Below are 15,517 nucleotides of genomic sequence, written 5' to 3' on the forward strand. Positions count from 1 at the left end.
AAAATTAAATTAAAAAATTAAAACGTATGTCAGGACTATAGCTAGGATTAGCACGAGCTTTGGGCTTTGAGTAAAACTAGTGGTCTGAATGACTGGACATTTTAATGAGGAGAGAAGATACTGTATTTGTGACAGCCGCACGAATGAACCTGTTAGTTCTAAATATCGTAATAAAATGAAGAGAAGAGTTAGGATGTTCTTCTAGATCAGGGCTCAGCAAACTATGCCCAAGAGGGCCTGCCACCTGTTTTTTGTTTTTTTAATTTATTGATTTTTGAGAGAGAGGGAGAGGGAGAGAGGAGAGAGAAGCACTGATTTGGTATTACACTTATGTATGCATTCAGTGGTTGATTCTTGCATGTGTCTTGACTTGGGATTGAACCCACACTTTGGCTTTCAGGGCGATGCTCTTACCAACTGAGCTACCAGGCCAGGGCCCTGTTTCTGTAAATAAAGTTTTCTTGGAACATAGTCATGTTCAGTCACACATATATTGTCTGTGGCTACTTCAGTGGAAATGGCAGAATTGAGTACTTGCAACAGAGACTAAACGACCTGCAGGCCTAAAGTATTCACCATCTGCGTCTTCAAGAGGCTTGCCCGCCCCTTACTAGAAAACTGGTACGCAGAGCCTCAGGCCCCTCCCCAGACCGCCTAAATCGTATCTGTAGTTTCAGTACGATCCCCAGGTGCTTTGACACAGCACTGCCCTGTTTATCTGCGGTTTTGCTCTCCACCGTTTCAGTTACCCACAGCCAACCAGGTCTGAAAATGTTAAATGGGAAATTCCAGAAATAACTTAAAACAATTTATAAGTGTTAAGTTGCATGCTGTTCTGAGTTGCATGATGAAATCCCACACCGTCTCTCTTCGTTGCCTGGCATGTGAATCATCCCTTTTCCAATGGATCCACACTGTGTGCACCACCTGCCCAGTAGTCAGTTGGCAGCCGTCTCAGTTATCAGATCGACTGTCAGGGTATCAGAGAGCGCGTTTTCAAGGAGCCCGTTATTTTACTTGCGAATGGCCTCAAAGTGCAAGAGCAGTGATGCTGGCAGTTTGGATATGGCAAAAAGAAGCTGTAAAGTGCTTCCTTCCTTTAAGTGAAAAGGTGTGTGTGTGTGCATGTATGTACGTATGTGGAAAACATAGGGTTCAGTACTGTCCGTGATTTCAGACATCAGCTGGGGGTCTTGGAATGCATCTCCCACGGATAACGGGGTACTACCGCACATGATAAAATTTGAGAATTACTGTAGACGATACATATGATTAGAGTAAGTTGAATATCGCTGGTTTCTGTTTAATAGACAGACCTTCCGGAACTTGATACACCAGAATCTGCCAGAACAATAGCTTTCATCTCTTGGCTTAGAGAACAAAGACCATTTTTCCCAATACTTTATGTAATAAGGTAAGTTGAATTTTCATTCGCTAATAGTGAAACAGTTTGACTCATAGATATATGTGACCTATTGCTTAAGTAAACCCTTTAGAAGAATATAGAGAAAAATAAAAAGAATTTTCAAACATTACTGAATTATGCTTTACATCCAGCTATAAGTAAACACTATGTCAAAAGCATTGTGACAAATCCTGTGTTTATTTTACTGTTATATTTTATCTAATGTATATAAATATTTTCCTTTTATTCCTAAGGGATGAGAGTCCAATGAAAGCAAATTTCCTTCAAAACATGATAGAAGACAGAACAGAATCTGCATTATCATATTATGAATTCCTCTTGCATATACAACAGCAAGTGAATAAATGAACGAGTGAAGATATTTGGCTTAGTTATTTCTAAGGAAATACCTCCCTCTTCTATTAGGTTTGTGGACTGATGTGATGATTACATGTTCTCACTGTGATTTCAACAAACTATAGCAAATAAAGGACTACAGCAGAGAATCAAACCTGCAACTCTGAAATACTGTACTCTTCAAATCAGAATATACCTAAATATGATTGGATACCTTTTTTCTTTGCTGCCAATTATGTTTGAGTTGTTAAGGATTGAATTAAGATGAGACAATATTGCAGAGGCAAAGAGCATTTTGTAAAATAAAGACTTCCTTGTTCCAAATGTATATTTCTCTCTCTTTTTTATTTTCTCAATTTTTGGCTGCTACATTTAAAACCTCACAAGACTACATGTTGCAGGGAAGTTACAAATCGAGTGATAATGATCTTTCTAAAATAAATAAAACTTGTCAGAAGTAAATAGCATATAGAAAAACTAGAATCTATTTCCCCATACCTGTGTTTTTCTTAATTAAGGAAAAAAAAGGATCATCATGTTAACCGAACTAAAACTAGAGTAAATTAACTCTGGTCTAGCTTGAAAAGAAGATTATAAAATAACAGTCAAGCTTTAAAATTTGTCAGTATTCTCAATACTTGAACAAAATCACCTTGATTTGATGTGAAAACTCATGCAGTGGTTTTCTGATTTGACTGCAAAGGCTTGGACGCACTCTCTCATTCTGCACTGAAAGGAACCTGAGCTGTCCTCACTGTGTGTGGGGCCGGCAGTGACACTGGCGGATGAGAAGCCTTAGATACCTGGATCCTTTGAGCGGGTACTGTCTGTCTGCTCTGTGATATGTAATAAAAGTCCTATATTGCTGACATGAATATGAATGAGAGAAATTAAAAGTTTTCTTAAATGCTGTCTAAAATACATCAGTAACATTTTTCTGAGGAGTTTTAACAATTAAATTGAAAGCCACGCATAAGGTGTTCATTCTTGGATAGTGAAACTTAAAGCGTGAATGCTGCTGTTGGATTTGATGGGTATTGAGATTACACGAATTCAGTAGATGGAAGTTATGAAAGAAACTTGATTTCTGAACATGCTCAAGAGACTGCTTTTTTGATTCAGCCAGAGAAATACTATAGTCAAACCATTCAAGTGAATTTTGTTTACAAATGGGTAAATTATACATCTGTATATTTCAAGTGCTGTGAGGGAATATCTTTAAAAGAGTTTGGCTCAGTTTTCACAGATATATCTTGTATGAACTTATTAAAGATGTTCATGTATAATACTTGATGAAAAGATTTTTGTTTCTTTGTTTTCATGGGTTAGAAAAATGTGTTTACAATCTTGGTCTCATACGATCACCAATGAAATAACAACTATCAGGTTTACAGCAATATGAGCTGACTTAAATGAGTGTTTTGGGATAGGGAAAAAGCAGGTCCCACTAGAGTATACACTACTATTTATTAGCCAGACGGGAATAATTAATTGTGTTTTATAAAGATATCATCTCCCTTAAGCAGTGTTACAATTTATTTTCAGTATGCAAGCTGTACATTGAACTGGAAATATTCTTGAAACCTTCATTTATTAGGAAGCAGTTTTCAAACTGTAGCAAATTAAAATTTATATTTCCCCTCTTTTAAAGAAACAGTCATTATTATGCACTGATGTTTCTTAACTAAAATTCTCTTCTTAATGTGAATTTTAAATGTTGATATTTGTAGGTCCTTTCTTAATTGTAGTAAAGAAATTCCAGAGGGAAAAGTCTGTGCTTCTAGGGACGATACTCTTCCTGTGCCTCACTTCATCCCTGTGTGGGTATGGCTCTTGTTACTGCTACGTGCTTGGTTAGTATAGTCCACAAATTTCCTTTTAAAAATTTCCTTTAAAAAATTATTCCAGATATTGTGTAACATGTGCAATCTAGAATAATTTTATAATAGCCAGGCCATTGAGAACCGTAACTTCAGTTAGGATTCGCAATATTTGTTCTGTGGATAACGAGGGAACGAATGACCCTTTTGGAGATTAATATTAAGCAATTATTTTTTGCAATATTGAAGTGCTTTTTAGTTTGATTTTTTTTTTTTTTGGCAGTAGGGCACTTGTATTAATTTTTTTATGTAAAGCAACTAATTTACATTATGCCATATTTTTTTAATTGTAGTTGTAAATTACGAAAGATCCTTGCATTTTCTACAGATCTACAACTACTAAAGTAACAGACAAGGGCAATCTTGGTATTTAAATCAGAGTATGGCAGTTCTACCATAAAAAGTACTCTATTTTTCTAATTTCTAGGATTTTTAAAATAACATTTCTGTACGTCTGACATATTAATATTCACTCAAGCTGTACCATTTATTTTAGTTGGCACTGTTTTACTTTAATGTAATGTATTGAGTCTAATAGACTGTTTTTACAATAATTAGAATAAAAGATTTATTTCTTCTAATCAAAGATTCATAACAGCTATTATCTAGGGGACCACCAAATGTGATTTCAAGATTTTGTTAACTATTACAGATATAATCCTTATATAGAAATTTTAATTTTGTAAAGTAGTGTATAATATTGTAACATTAAGTTCTTGTCCTCAGATTCAAATATGTATTGATCTTCAACGTGCTGTGTTAATAAATCTTGCTTCTCTGAAATGTTAGAGACAAGATTTGTCTTCCTTTTTACAGTTTGTAATTTTCACAGTTTTATTCCTGTAAAAAAATATCATTTGTAACCCATGCAAACAATCGTTTGAACTGTGCTAATTTAATCAATTTGCCTATTCAATAAAGTTAATCGAAAGCATTTACATATAGTGGCTAGTTATTTAAGTGATAAGAATAATTTTTTAAAGATTTTATTTATTTTTAGAGAGAGAGGAAGGGAAGGAGAAAGAAGGGAGAGATACATTGATGTGAGGGAGAAACATGTATTGGTTGCCTATGGCACGTGCTCTGACCAGGAATCAAACTGGCAACACCCAACCAACCCGCCACACCAGTCAGGGCAAAGTGATTGCAACAGTTTGCCAGTCACTGAGTACTGCTATGTTGTGCAACCAAGTTAGTGCAAAACTATCACTGAAGGTGCTTTGAATCTAAGTCGCTGTCTGGGAGGTTACAAACCAAATCTTGATGTTACTCCTCAAGGTTAGCTGGGTTTAAAATTCTAGATTGAATTTTTTTTTTTAATTCTAAATATGTTTAAGGTACTACATTGACTTCTAGACCCGTTTGTTACTGATAAACTACCTACTGTCGGTCTAATTGTTGTTTGCGGATAATGATAGCTTTTAAGATTTTTCTTTTATCCTTAATAATCTTTAGTTTTACTGCTCTGAGTTTATTATTTATCCTTTTGATTTTCAGAGAATATTTTAATTCAGCGATCCTTGTGTCTATCTTCAATTCTGGAATATTCTCAGCTACTTTATTTTTTAATATTTTTAGTTATATTTTGATTATGCTATTACAGTTGTCCTGACTTTTCCCCTTTGTCCCCCTCCACCTAGCGCCTCCCACTCCGTCAAGCAATCCCCCACCATTGTTCACGTCCATGGGTCGTGCACATAAGACCTTTGGCTACTCCATTTCCTATACTGTACTTTTACATCCCCATGGCTATTCTGTGACTACCTGCAGGGGAACCGTCCTGCAGTGTCCCCCAGAGTTGCGGGTGGAATGAGATTACCCAGACATGATCTGTTCGGGGAGAAAAGGCTGGCTCATCTCAGAGGAGAAGAGCACCTTTTTCCTTGGGCTTTTATTGAGTTTAGCTCGCATAGGGACACATATCAAAGAATGGAGATATGGTTTACAGATAACATTTCTGGGACCAGAGGGTCCTTTTGAGCCAGAGTCTGGTAGACAGAGTGACGCCAATTGGCCATGAAACCTGGGGAAACAAACTCATTTTGTGCTTGGACCCTAAACATTTAGTATATATTAACTTCAGGGCATTCTTAACAAAGCTGGTTTCACAGGATTTAATGCATTCTTTCTCAGGTCTGATTGCCCCAGGAAACTGCCTGTTCCAGCACAAGGCCGCACCTGCCTCCCGCATTGTTTCAGGCCTGAGTCATGCAGGGGAAGCAGGCAGCCAAGAGATTAAGAGACTTTACAGATAGAATGAGGACTCAGGCTATGACAAAGTCGAGGGGTGAGGGTCTTTTGCCCCTTCTCTATAGTCCCCTAAATCCTTCCCTGATGGCCCCTTTGAGACTATGCCTTAGGTTGTTCCTTCCTTGAGGAATCTTTCCTGTCATTGGCTATCCAGCCATCCTCCAGGGGCCAAGCAGGGTGAAGTAAAGCAGGCAGAGGCTGCTCCCCTGCCGGGAGGATAAGTTTTGTCTCTTTAGTGGCTTATGGTCTCAAGTTCTCTCAGCCTTAGCCATGGGACCTTCTTGCCTGTTGGCCGAGGTTACAGCTCCTAAAACCAGGCAGAACGGTTCCCAGCAACTACCTACTTGTAATTTTTAATCCCCTCACCTTTGCATCCATTCTCTCCTACCCTGTTCTCATCTGGCAACCATCAAAGTGTTCTCCGTGTCCATGATTCTGTTCCCACAAACTCATCCCTGATGACGGCACATACAGGAATCAATCAGAGCATGCACAAATAAGTAGAAGAACAGATCAATTGATGTCTCCCTCATATCAATCAATCCATCACTAAAACGCAAATTTTTAATTTGGCTTCTATAGGCTCTCCCAAATGAAAAAAAAATTTTTTGAAATGAAAAAATCTTTTATCCTGGAATGGTTATTTGGTCTTGACTCATCAGGATTGAAGTTCATCAAGTTTTGCCCATTTGTTACTACTTAACAGTTTTTTCAATTGTAGAATTTTTAAAAGACAGTCTGAGTCTCAAGAGATGTAGGTAGTATGTACAGCTATGCATGGGAACCTCTTTTAATGCTTTAAAGTTATTAACTAGGGATGTTAATTGCTTTCATGCAATGAAGGGGGAAAGTTGTGCTTATATTTGAGCTCCTTATGTGGTTGAGTCCAAAAGGTAAATTTTGTTTGTTACACTTTTTTCTCAAACCCCTTTTTGGTCTGGGGCAGGGTTAGATAGGACTAACAGTTAACATATTATTTTATTACCTTCTAAAAGGGATTTCACGTGCTTGCTAACATTGAGTGCGATTGTGCAGCTGGCTTCACTGCAGGGGTGCGCTAGGCTGCTTCAGCCTTTGCAGTTTCCCGGCAAGAGTTGACATGGAATTCAATTCCTTCATTCATTTACTCACTCACTCAGCCATTACTGAGCTCCAGGGCTGCATTGGTAGCCCTAGGTACTTGGTTTTCGTGGCCTCCTGCTTCCGCAAAAGCCATACTCAAAATTGTATGACTGTGTTGGAATAAGGACCATAATCCAGGTAGGATTCATTAAAAACCGCTCTGGCCAGGCGGCTCACTTGGTTATAGTGTGCCATGGTTGTGGTTAGAAGTTGAAGATTAGATCTCCATCTTCCGTCAGGGCACGTACACCAACCAACCCATGAACGTGTTGTATCCCGTACGCGAGCAGAAAATCAAATGGAGACGTGTGGAGTGCACTTAGATGGTACTTTATTTTTACCTGCGCAGGGGCGAACTCCCAGGGTGCCCGTTAAGGCTGCAAAGGGGAGTCGCGCCGAACGCTCACAGGCTAGCTCTTTTATACGGTGAGAAGCAAGCAAGCAAGTTACAAAAGTGGGAGTTGCGGTTATCTCTGCATAGCTCTGGGGTCAGGAGGAACTATCTGTCTGTCTCCTGTTGATAAGAACCATCTGTCTGTCCCACTTAATTTGTACCCTCAGTTTAAAGATAAGGGTCCAGACCCGAGATGAGTCTGGCACCCAAAGTTTTATGGCCCTCTAATTGGCTGTAACTCAGAATAAGCCCTCTGCAAATCACATATTGTTTACCTTTACCCTTACTTTGGCCAACAATGTTGTTTCTCTCCCCTATCTATTCTGGTGACCTTCAAGAGGTTTTCTGCTTAGCAATGCTTAAAATTGGCTAGCCCTCTTTCCTAGCTCTCAACATTCCCCCATTTCCTTGTTGGCACTTATGAGTCAAATCCTTGAATCATACTAATGATGGGGCCACAGGTTAAACAGAGGAGTATAATTAATAAAGGCCCACTAATAGAGGAAATCAGGGTAGTCAACTATGGGGACATCTTAATAGATTCCTGCGTTGGTTCTTCTAGATTTTCTCATTCTTTTAGTCTCTGGGTTAAGACCTTGATACTATCTCTAATTATCCCTGAATGATTAGCATAAAAGCAACAAGTTTCTCCTAATGCTGCACATAATCCTTCTTTCCTTAAGAACAATACATCTAATCCTCTCCGATTTTGGACAGCTACCTCTGCTAAGGAGTCTACCAGTCTTTCTAAATCAGCTACCTGATCTTGCAGCAGAGATATGTCCTTAGAGAAAGTCTGCAAAAGCTGCCTTAACTCTAAATCTCCCGAATGAGGGCTGCAGCACTGAGTGCGGGGGACCCTAAGATCCTAACAGTGGCTACTATGGGTATAAGAAGGGGAGTTTTTTTTTTCCTAGTCCTAGAGGGGAGAACAAAATCTGGGTTTCCTGCATAGAGATACACTTGGGGAATTATGTACCCAGTTACACGAAATTCTTGATAAGAAATTGGTGGCAAACAAAGATATATTCCTTGGAGGCATATAAACCAAATACCCTCAGGGGCTTTCAGTAATCCTGGATTCTTTTCGGAGGAGTGGGTCATGTTCCTTGTTGTTAAACAACGATTTCTATAATCGGCTTACCTAAAATGGTGGTGTACCTACATGGCTTAGTATCCAATTCCTAATATTCATGCAGGCTCAGCTTATAGAGCCTAGGGGTTCACTTCCTCCCCAAACCTGAGCACAGGTTCCCTTAGTGCCACCTGGGCTCACTGAACCTGTAAGTGAGCAGCCAGGGGCAACCTGGAAGCAGCATAGTAACTGGGAGCAGCATACTAACTAAACCATTATCTACTATATTCCCCCCTTTTGATGCAAAAAGTTGTTCTCGGCTCCTTTAGCATCACTATAGAGCTGGCCATAGTTCTGGGTATCAGTAAACTGCCTTAGTTTCTGGTACTGATGCTGATAATTCTGAAGGGCCAGCACCTTAGCTACTGCAGTACGAGTGACTGTGGCTTCTAGATTCTGAACTAGGGTCTGTAGGATGCAAGGCCCTAGGCTTAATCCCCAGAAGAATTATGAGTAAGGGGCCTAGGAATGGTACACCTTGAGTTCTGGACCCTATTACAAATCCCTTCCTGGGACCTCCTCTTGGCTGCACCCTGCTTCAATCCTTCCTTTCAGATATATAACCCCTTTATAATTATATAAAGGACAATGGGCGAAGGTCTCATCTTCTTGTAACTGCTTCCGGCTGGACATGGACGTTGTCCTACCTAACCTTGGGTCAGGGGTGCCCTGAAAGGGGGTGCAGCACGGAGGTAGTCCTTTCCTGTAAGGGGAAGGACCTTATTTAATCCAAGTCAGTTGGCTGTCACTGCGAAGTTGCAAGCTCGGTGTCCAAAGGCTGGCATTACTGGACAGTTGGCATCCTCGTCGTATTCTGGAGGTGACAGATTTGGCAAGAGAGTTGGAAGGCACAATTAAATCATAATTACCGAATCAGAAAGGCAGGCACCTAGGTAAAGAATGGCTTATCTGGAGGAAGGGAAGGTGTATGAGACATGCTACACCTATCCAAAACCCTGTGGCTCACTACACTTCACTCAGGCTGAGGGGAATATATCAGGATTTCTCTCCTTTCAGATCTCTGGGCCCTTTCTGTCTTGGCTATTAGGACAGAAAAGGGAAGATAAGCTCTGAAGTGAAGCCCACAGATCTCTCAAACCCTTTACCAACCCAACTACCTAGTTTAACCAAACTAGCTGAGTCTCAGGGGTAGATGATGAAGATGGGCTCCTTAAGTGAGGCCTATATTGCAACCATTCTCTCAGGTAATGAGGCCATAGTCCCACGCCCTATGAAAACAGAAGGAGGAACACGCAGGTTAATTTACACAACCACTCCCAAGCCAGTCTCTATGCTGGTGAGACTGTCTTTTGGGAAGACATTCAGTTGCAAGGCCCTTGCTGCGATGACATACAGCAATGGCAATTTGACAGGCCCTTCGTGCCTGTAAATTGAACATCTTCGGTAATATTACAAACCCAGTTTCAACTTTCAAATGAAAGCAAACTTTCAAGACAGCTGCATGATTCCTATATCCAATACTGAGCATTGTGATTTTCCTTAGACCATGATTTTTCTCCTTAAGAGCACCCTCATCGTTATTAAAGAGACTACTTTGAGTCCAACGTTTAATTCTGCCTGTTCGTTTGCATAAACACACCAAGAGCAGCCTGGATCGCCTATGATCTTTAAGTTCGCTTCGCTGGAACTCACTCAGGGAACCTTTAGACTGACTTCAGTCTGCCCCTCAGGGCACAGAAGCAGAGCCACACATCTGCCACCTGGCTTCACCTGTACCAGTTGTTTCACTTAAATCCTTGAGGCTTTCGTTGTGCCTACAGGTTCCTTTTTATCCATCTTTCAGGAAAGCAACCTTCGTTCCTTCCCTGGAAAGACTGCCACGAACCACACAATCAACCAAGGTGCCAGGCTTCTTCCTGTGGGCTTTTGCTAGCTTCTCAAGTCAATCCCAGTTCCTCGGGGCTTCCTGGTGACAACCAGAACCCAGACATGCCTCCTTCAGGCGTGACATTCCAGTCAAAGCATCGGTTAACAAACTATTAATGACTGGTCTTAATGGATTTATGCAGAGAAACCTTATGTCATTACTCACTCCTTCAGAATGCCAAATTCTGGAGGGATCAGGTAGGGAGAAAAATACCAAGTGCGAAGGAAAATCCTTTTCCTTCTGATATCTACTAAGATTGCATCTCTATGCCTTATACCTTCTATTACTGGCCCCACACACTTTCTTTCCAAAACTTTCACAAACTTTTATAACCTTTTACACACCTTTTTACAAACCCTCTTCTATCTTTACAGCTTCCCATAGACCTTCTGCAACATCCACTAACCTTCTGTATCCTTTCATACATCTTCATTTACATATCTTGCACTTTCCCTTGTTCACTTTCCTACAGAGTGTGAAGTTTTAACTATCCCTGGAATCCTCAATTTTCTTTTCAGAGAAGATACAGAACAAAATCTAAAACACAGACGGAGTTCTATAAGAACAGCACACAGGTAGAGGCATCCTCTTGCACCGGTGCGTCTACTGGAGCCTCCGCAGAGACATGCCCTTCAGGTCCGGTCTCTTGGCAGAGACATGCTCCTTTGCCTCAGGCTGAAACACACATCAGGCCCAAATGACCCTTCCTGGGTCCTGAGTGGCAAAGGCATTCTCTCCAACCGGTTACAGGCGACCTTCACTAGGTATTCAGGTGACCCTAACTAGGTCTTCAGATACAGGGGGTTTCTGATTAGAAACGGAAGCAAAATGAAACTACATTACCATAAAACCAGAAAACAAGTAGTTGAGGTTTCCTTTCCTCCAGGTTTAAAACTTTCACAACCTTTCTACATATTTTTGCCCATCCAGATTTAACTACAGTCTACCTTTAATCCCTGCTCCTTTCCCACCCTGGGAAGGACTGTACTTAAACTCAGCACTTAAACTCAGTACGTGGCAGCCAAAAGTCCCTACCAGTACAGGCATCTTCTACTCAAAGTCCCTAGATATGCAGAGATATCCTGCAGCTTTCTTAAGATTAGACCTTGCAAACGCCCCATCAACTCCGCCCTCTGGGCTGAAGTTCCTTTTGGCAGGGCTTGCTGCCAAAGGACTTCAGTTTCCGTGGTTACCGCAGCCCCCGTGTACCGCTGCCCTTCCTTAAGGAAACTACTGCTATCCGAGAACAGAGCGAGCTCTGGTTTTTTGTATGCCTCATCCCGCAAGTCTGGGCGCATGCCTGTGACCTGCTCTAATATTTCATGGCAGCTATGCATGATGGTTGGATCAGGGGCTGGAAGCAGGGTGGCTGGATTCAAGGCGGCACTTTTCAGGAACTGGACTGATGGGGAATTCAGCAACTGCACCTGGTACTGAGTTAGCCGTGCATTAGACAACCAGCGATCAGGAGAGGATTTCAAAATTCTCTCTATATGATGCTCCCCAATTATCTGCAAATTCTGTCCAAGGGTGAGCTTGCTGGCCTCCTTCACTAGCATGGCTGTGGCAACTAGAGCTCGTAAGCAGGTTGGCCACCCTGAGGCTACTGGGTCCAATCTCTTGGACAAATAGGCCACGGGCCTTCCCCAGGGTCCTAAAGCCTGGCTCAGCACTCTCTTTGCAATGCCTCCGTTTTCTGCCACAAACGGCTGGAACGGCTTTCCTAAATTTGGCAGGTGCAGATACCAAAGCTGCCTTAAGCGCCTCAAAGGCTTGGTTCTCTTTTTCAGTTCAAGTTATATTTCCCTCTTTTCCCCTCGTAAGTTCATGGAGAGGCTTGGCCAATTCTGCAAACCCTAGAATCCAGAGGCGGCACTATCCTATTGCTCCTAAGAACTACCGCACCTGCCTGTAGTAATCTTTCTAGGAAAGCAGCGGGAGATTCCTCCCTCCCCTTCTCCCAACACAATCTTTGCAACCTCCCTATAAATTCTTTCCCTTTCTTCTGAGGTAAATAGAGTCTGACAATCATCCCAGGTTGGCTGGTGAGTCCTAAATATAGTTTCTAGTAGGGAAATTAATCCCTGCGGTTTCTCAGAAAATGGGGGATTCTGGTGTTTCTAATTATACAGATCACTAGTGGAGAAAGGAACATATATCAACCGAGGGGGTGCTCCAGCAGGGGCACCCGGTCTGGGCGGTGCCTCACGGAGTGGCAGAAGTGCCGGAGGTGCTGGGAATACTAGAGCCTCCTCCCCTTCTCTAGTTCCCCCTCGGGTGTGAGGAGGGCTCGAGAGTGTCCCTCCCTCCTCCGGCTGGGTAGAATGCGGCACTTCCCTCCTAGGGTAGGGAGGGAGCGCATTCAAGGGGTCTAACATGTCCTCCCCAGGTCCTGGTAGTGGTGGGGGTAGAGTTTAGGCACCCTCCGCCCTCTAGGCGCGGAGGGCTCCGGGAATTTCTTTTTGTTTTCCTCTTCCCCCGGCTAACAGAACCGTTCTTCCGCGGGAAGCACTCCTTCTTAGACATTTCTGAATATAGCCTGGCTTGTCTGGGGCTATATCTACCCACACATTGATGTAAACTATCTGATCGGGGTGTGGGGCTCTATAAACTGTGGCCCGAACTGCAAACAATACCGGGAGGTCGAAAGTCCCCTCTGCAGGCCATCCGACACCAAAAGTCAGCCACTCTAGCTGGCAAAGAGTCCGCAGGAACTCCGGATCGAGCTGCACGCTCACGTAGCCGCGTGCACGACGCTGGAAATCAGAAAAGTTATTCAAGATGCAATCAAGCGGGGAGTTCGGGGGTGGACTCCCGCTGGCCCATTTTCACAAGGGTTAGTTTCACGTAACTGAGACAAGCACAATATCGAGACAAACAGCTAACGAGGTCGGAGGATATTCGCCTCGCCCGCCTGGCCTCTCCTCTCGCGAGGACTTAGGTCTGTCTTAGCTAAGGCTGCCCGCGTAGAATTCGGGTTAAACTCCCAGCCGTTATGCCGTATGACAGACTAAGGAACCGCAGGTTGGGGCCCACGCACGCTCCGTAGGCTGATGCCGGTGGAGCCACAGACACAATCACACTCTCATTCTCACTACATTAATAACATACCTCCGACAACATAACACAGACAAACACGACAAGGCCGCGCGGCACAGAGACAAAACCTATATTCGGAAGTGGCGTCCCACTATTCTCCGAACCCCTGGGTAGGGTTCCGGCAGCGTCCTGCCTACTACCTCAGGGCAAAGCCTCCGGAGGACTGAAACCAAAACCAAAACAGGATCCTGACAAATTACTTACTGAGTTCGAACTGTCCACCCAGTCTCCAAAAGCAAAACTCCCAAAAGGGAGATCTCGCTGGGGCCTCCAAATGTTGTATCCCGTACGCGAGCAGAAAATCAAATGGAGACGTGTGGAGTGCACTTAGATGGTACTTTATTTTTACCTGCGCAGGGGCGAACTCCCAGGGTGCCCGTTAAGGCTGCAAAGGGGAGTCGCGCCGAACGCTCACAGGCTAGCTCTTTTATACGGTGAGAAGCAAGCAAGCAAGTTACAAAAGTGGGAGTTGCGGTTATCTCTGCATAGCTCTGGGGTCAGGAGGAACTATCTGTCTGTCTCCTGTTGATAAGAACCATCTGTCTGTCCCACTTAATTTGTACCCTCAGTTTAAAGATAAGGGTCCAGACCCGAGATGAGTCTGGCACCCAAAGTTTTATGGCCCTCTAATTGGCTGTAACTCAGAATAAGCCCTCTGCAAATCACATATTGTTTACCTTTACCCTTACTTTGGCCAACAATGTTGTTTCTCTCCCCTATCTATTCTGGTGACCTTCAAGAGGTTTTCTGCTTAGCAATGCTTAAAATTGGCTAGCCCTCTTTCCTAGCTCTCAACAAACGCATCCGTAAGTGGAACAATAAATCATTGTTTCTCTCTCTCCCCCTTTTTTCTCTTTCTCAAATCACTGTCAACAAATACATTTTTTTTAAAAAAGAAAACTTAAAACATTTTCTTTGGTTCCTAAGACTAGTGTGGGCCCTCAACAGTGTAAGAAGACCCTGTTGAGCACTCACACTGATCTGAGTTTCAGCCATGAACAAAACACAAGGCTTATCTTCATGGAGAAACAGACAGTAAACAGAATAAGTACATACATTTACTTTGGGAGCGGGTTGTAAGCGTTAAGCAGAAAAAGACAGTAAGAGAATAGGTACCAGACTCATGGGATGATCACTTTATAAATCATGTAAATGTTAAATAACTATGAACACCTGAAGCATATTGTGTGTGAACTAATTAAAAAATAAAAAATTTGCCCTGACCAGGGTGGCTCAGTCGCTTGGGCGTCGTCCTGCAAAGTGAGAGGTGGCGGGTTCAGTTCCCAGTGAGGGCAGGTGCCTGGGTTCTGGGCTCAGTCCCTTGGGGACTGCATGATAGGCAACCGATGGATACTTCTCTCCCCCTCTTTCTCCCTTCCCTTCTAAAAATAAATAAAATCTTTTTAAAAAGACTGTAGCTTCATAGGTTGTAATCTTAGAAAAAAATAAAAATATATATTTAAATTTAAAAAAGAGTGTTGGAGGGGGCGGGATTTAAATAGAATGGACTGGGAGGGTTGCTCTGGGAAAGCCTTGAACAAAGACGGGAGGTAAACCTGGAACTAACCAGGCACACCACGGGCGAGAGCGGTTGAGGATGAGGAATCAGCACCAAGAAAAATCCCCAAACGCCACGCTCCCCGCAGGGACGCCCGCGGAGTTACGTATTCCCGCGGCCTATAAGCGACGCGACAGAAGGTCAGTGGGAACAAGTGCCTGCCGCTGCAACCTCCATTTTGCTTCCTGGCATCCATCGGCATACTTGTAGCTGTCACTCCCTTCTTTTCCCGCTGGTCAGGCTGGGTGCCGATTTTCTTCAACTCCGTGTGGGCAGCAGGGGTGCTCGATGGCAGGAGAGGGAAATGGCGAAGGCCAGCCGAGGGGGCCCAAACTGAGGCATCCCCCGCTGCCCTTAGTCAAAATGGCGGCTCCAGCCTCCGGATCCGGCTGGTGGGCGGCGCGCGTGCTTATTCTGCAATCTGCAGGG

The 15,517-nt window shown here is 43.0% G+C and overlaps 1 protein-coding gene and 1 long non-coding RNA gene across 2 annotated transcripts in view; one reads left to right on the forward strand and one right to left on the reverse strand.

Moving 5' to 3' along the window:
• The window catches only part of SEC24A (SEC24 homolog A, COPII coat complex component), a 64,138-nt gene extending 59,558 nt beyond the window's left edge, over positions 1-4,580 (forward strand). The window contains exons 22-23 of the mRNA XM_024575331.4: positions 1,311-1,414; positions 1,660-4,580. Of these exons, the coding sequence (XP_024431099.2) occupies positions 1,311-1,414; positions 1,660-1,774 (219 nt within the window). The 3' untranslated portion in view covers positions 1,775-4,580. The remainder of the gene's footprint in view (positions 1-1,310; positions 1,415-1,659) is intronic.
• Positions 4,581-7,328: 2,748 nt separating this feature from the next.
• On the reverse strand, positions 7,329-14,312 carry LOC128779443 (uncharacterized). The gene is made up of 2 exons (XR_008425377.1): positions 13,068-14,312; positions 7,329-9,357 (listed from the first exon to the last, which is right to left on the reverse strand). It is a non-coding gene; the product is annotated as an uncharacterized lncRNA (long non-coding RNA).
• Positions 14,313-15,517: the final 1,205 nt, after the last annotated feature.

This window comes from Desmodus rotundus, chromosome 10, assembly GCF_022682495.2.
Source record: "Desmodus rotundus isolate HL8 chromosome 10, HLdesRot8A.1, whole genome shotgun sequence".
NCBI classification, from domain to species: Eukaryota; Metazoa; Chordata; class Mammalia; order Chiroptera; family Phyllostomidae; genus Desmodus; species Desmodus rotundus.